Source organism: Gavialis gangeticus, unplaced genomic scaffold, assembly GCF_001723915.1.
Source record: "Gavialis gangeticus isolate Ggan-Ray unplaced genomic scaffold, GavGan_comp1, whole genome shotgun sequence".
NCBI lineage: Eukaryota > Metazoa > Chordata > Crocodylia > Gavialidae > Gavialis > Gavialis gangeticus.
The window spans coordinates 3,228,744-3,230,437 of NW_017728998.1; the positions used below are offsets into that span (position 1 = coordinate 3,228,744).

The 1,694-nt window shown below is 50.6% G+C and overlaps 1 protein-coding gene across 1 annotated transcript in view; it reads right to left on the minus strand.

Annotated features, from left to right (window-relative positions):
* The window catches only part of ZC3H18 (zinc finger CCCH-type containing 18), a 72,198-nt gene that overhangs the window by 21,818 nt on the left and 48,686 nt on the right, over window positions 1-1,694 (minus strand). Inside the window, exon 12 of the mRNA XM_019505407.1 lies at window positions 181-282. Coding sequence (XP_019360952.1) covers window positions 181-282 — 102 coding nt within the window. The remainder of the gene's footprint in view (window positions 1-180; window positions 283-1,694) is intronic.

The window sequence follows — 1,694 nt, forward strand, 5'->3', positions numbered from 1 at the left end:
CATCCTCAAATGCTCAAAACTTAATGCCCATCTACTCAAAGGACATTCTGACTTCAATTTCAAGCATGATGGGAAAAAGAGGGCCAGGACTCCACCCCCCAGATCCCATAAAAGCCCCAAGGTCAAGCAATTCCAGGCCATTTCTCATGCCCTGTGTTCCAAGCAGACAGGAAGGCTTACCCTTTTCCAACAGGCAGTGCAGGTTCCCCTTTAACTTTCACAGGCGCTTTGTGCGGAGATGGTGTCGGGGAAGGAGAAGGTGAAGATGAGAAGGACCGCGACCTAGGCAGAGTAAGGACATGTGACACCCTGCTTAGTCTCTGGCACTGCAAGAGGGTGCCCTTGCCCATGCTCCTGAGCACTCCCCGCTTCCCCTTCCCTAGGTAAAATGGCTGCATCACACTAGCCAGTTCTAGCAGGCTGTAACTCATTCTGCTAGTGTTGTATCTAGTTTTCAGCTTGATGTTGGTGTTAGAGGAAAGAATTCTGAAGGAAAAATGATGGTCAGCTAGACTGTAGCTTGCACTCAGCTGTTTCACACCAATGCATGGCATCGGTGTTCCTGATGTCCTGTGGACACAGGTTATTTTAAGCTCAGACTTCCAAGCACAGGAACTGAAAACAAAACTAGACTAACTGGGCCTTCTCTGTCTCATGACTCCAAGTGCGACCTGCAGTCATTTAAAAGGAGCAGAAACTTGGAGAGGAAGATCAGATCTGATCCAAATACCTCTAGCTTCCCAAAACATTAAGGGGGTGGGGAGGGAATACAGCAGAGTACATCAAAACCTAGTTACAGAGTCAAGCGACTTTACAACAGCATCGTGGGGTGCTGCAACTGCTGGCAATATGCGATTCACCTGGCTGCCCAGGCTGAGATTCTTGCTTGTGGTTTAGTACCTGAATCTCTTCAGTCTCCGCAAGAGGAGACTGAGGGGGGATCTCGTGGCTGCCTACAACCTTATCAGGGGCCACCAGCAGGGACTCGGGGAAAGTCTGTTCACCAAGGCCCCCCTTGGAGTCACTAGGAACAGTGGCCACAAGCTGAGGGAGGATAGGTTTAGGTTAGACATTAGGAAGAACTACTTCACTGTAAGGGTGGCCAGAGCCTGGAACAGGCTCCCCGGAGAGGTGGTGCTCACCTTCCCTGGAAATCTTCAAGAGGAGACTGGACAGGCACCTGGCTGGGGTCTTATGACCCCTGCCACCCCCAGTGCTCCTTCCTGCCCATGGCAGGGGGTCAGACTCGATGATCTGTCTAGGTCCCTTCCGACTCATTGATTCTACGATACTTCAAAGGGCAAGAAGCCCAGTTTATTTGCACAAGTTTTCCCCTCAGATAACGAGTCTATGGGGAGGTCTGGGAAGTCCCATCACTCTCTCTCTCTCTCACAGCAGCAGCTGCCAATCTAAGCACATCAAACAGACTGCTTTCTGCTCAGGAACTGCCTTGTCCTGCAAGCAACAGGCTGAGGCTGAGAGAAGGGAAGAAGCAAGAAGTCACTCTCCTTCCACCAGTTCTACTGTAAAGATCTGCATCTATTTCCATAGAGTGGTCCCTCACTCAGAGGTCCCATCACTCTGCTGTACACAGGAGGAGCTGCTAATCTAAGTGTGTCAAACTGCGAGAAGCAGCTGGTTCAAGTGCCATGCTATGTATGTGTCTAGTTTTAAACCAGGCCCATGCAACCGCA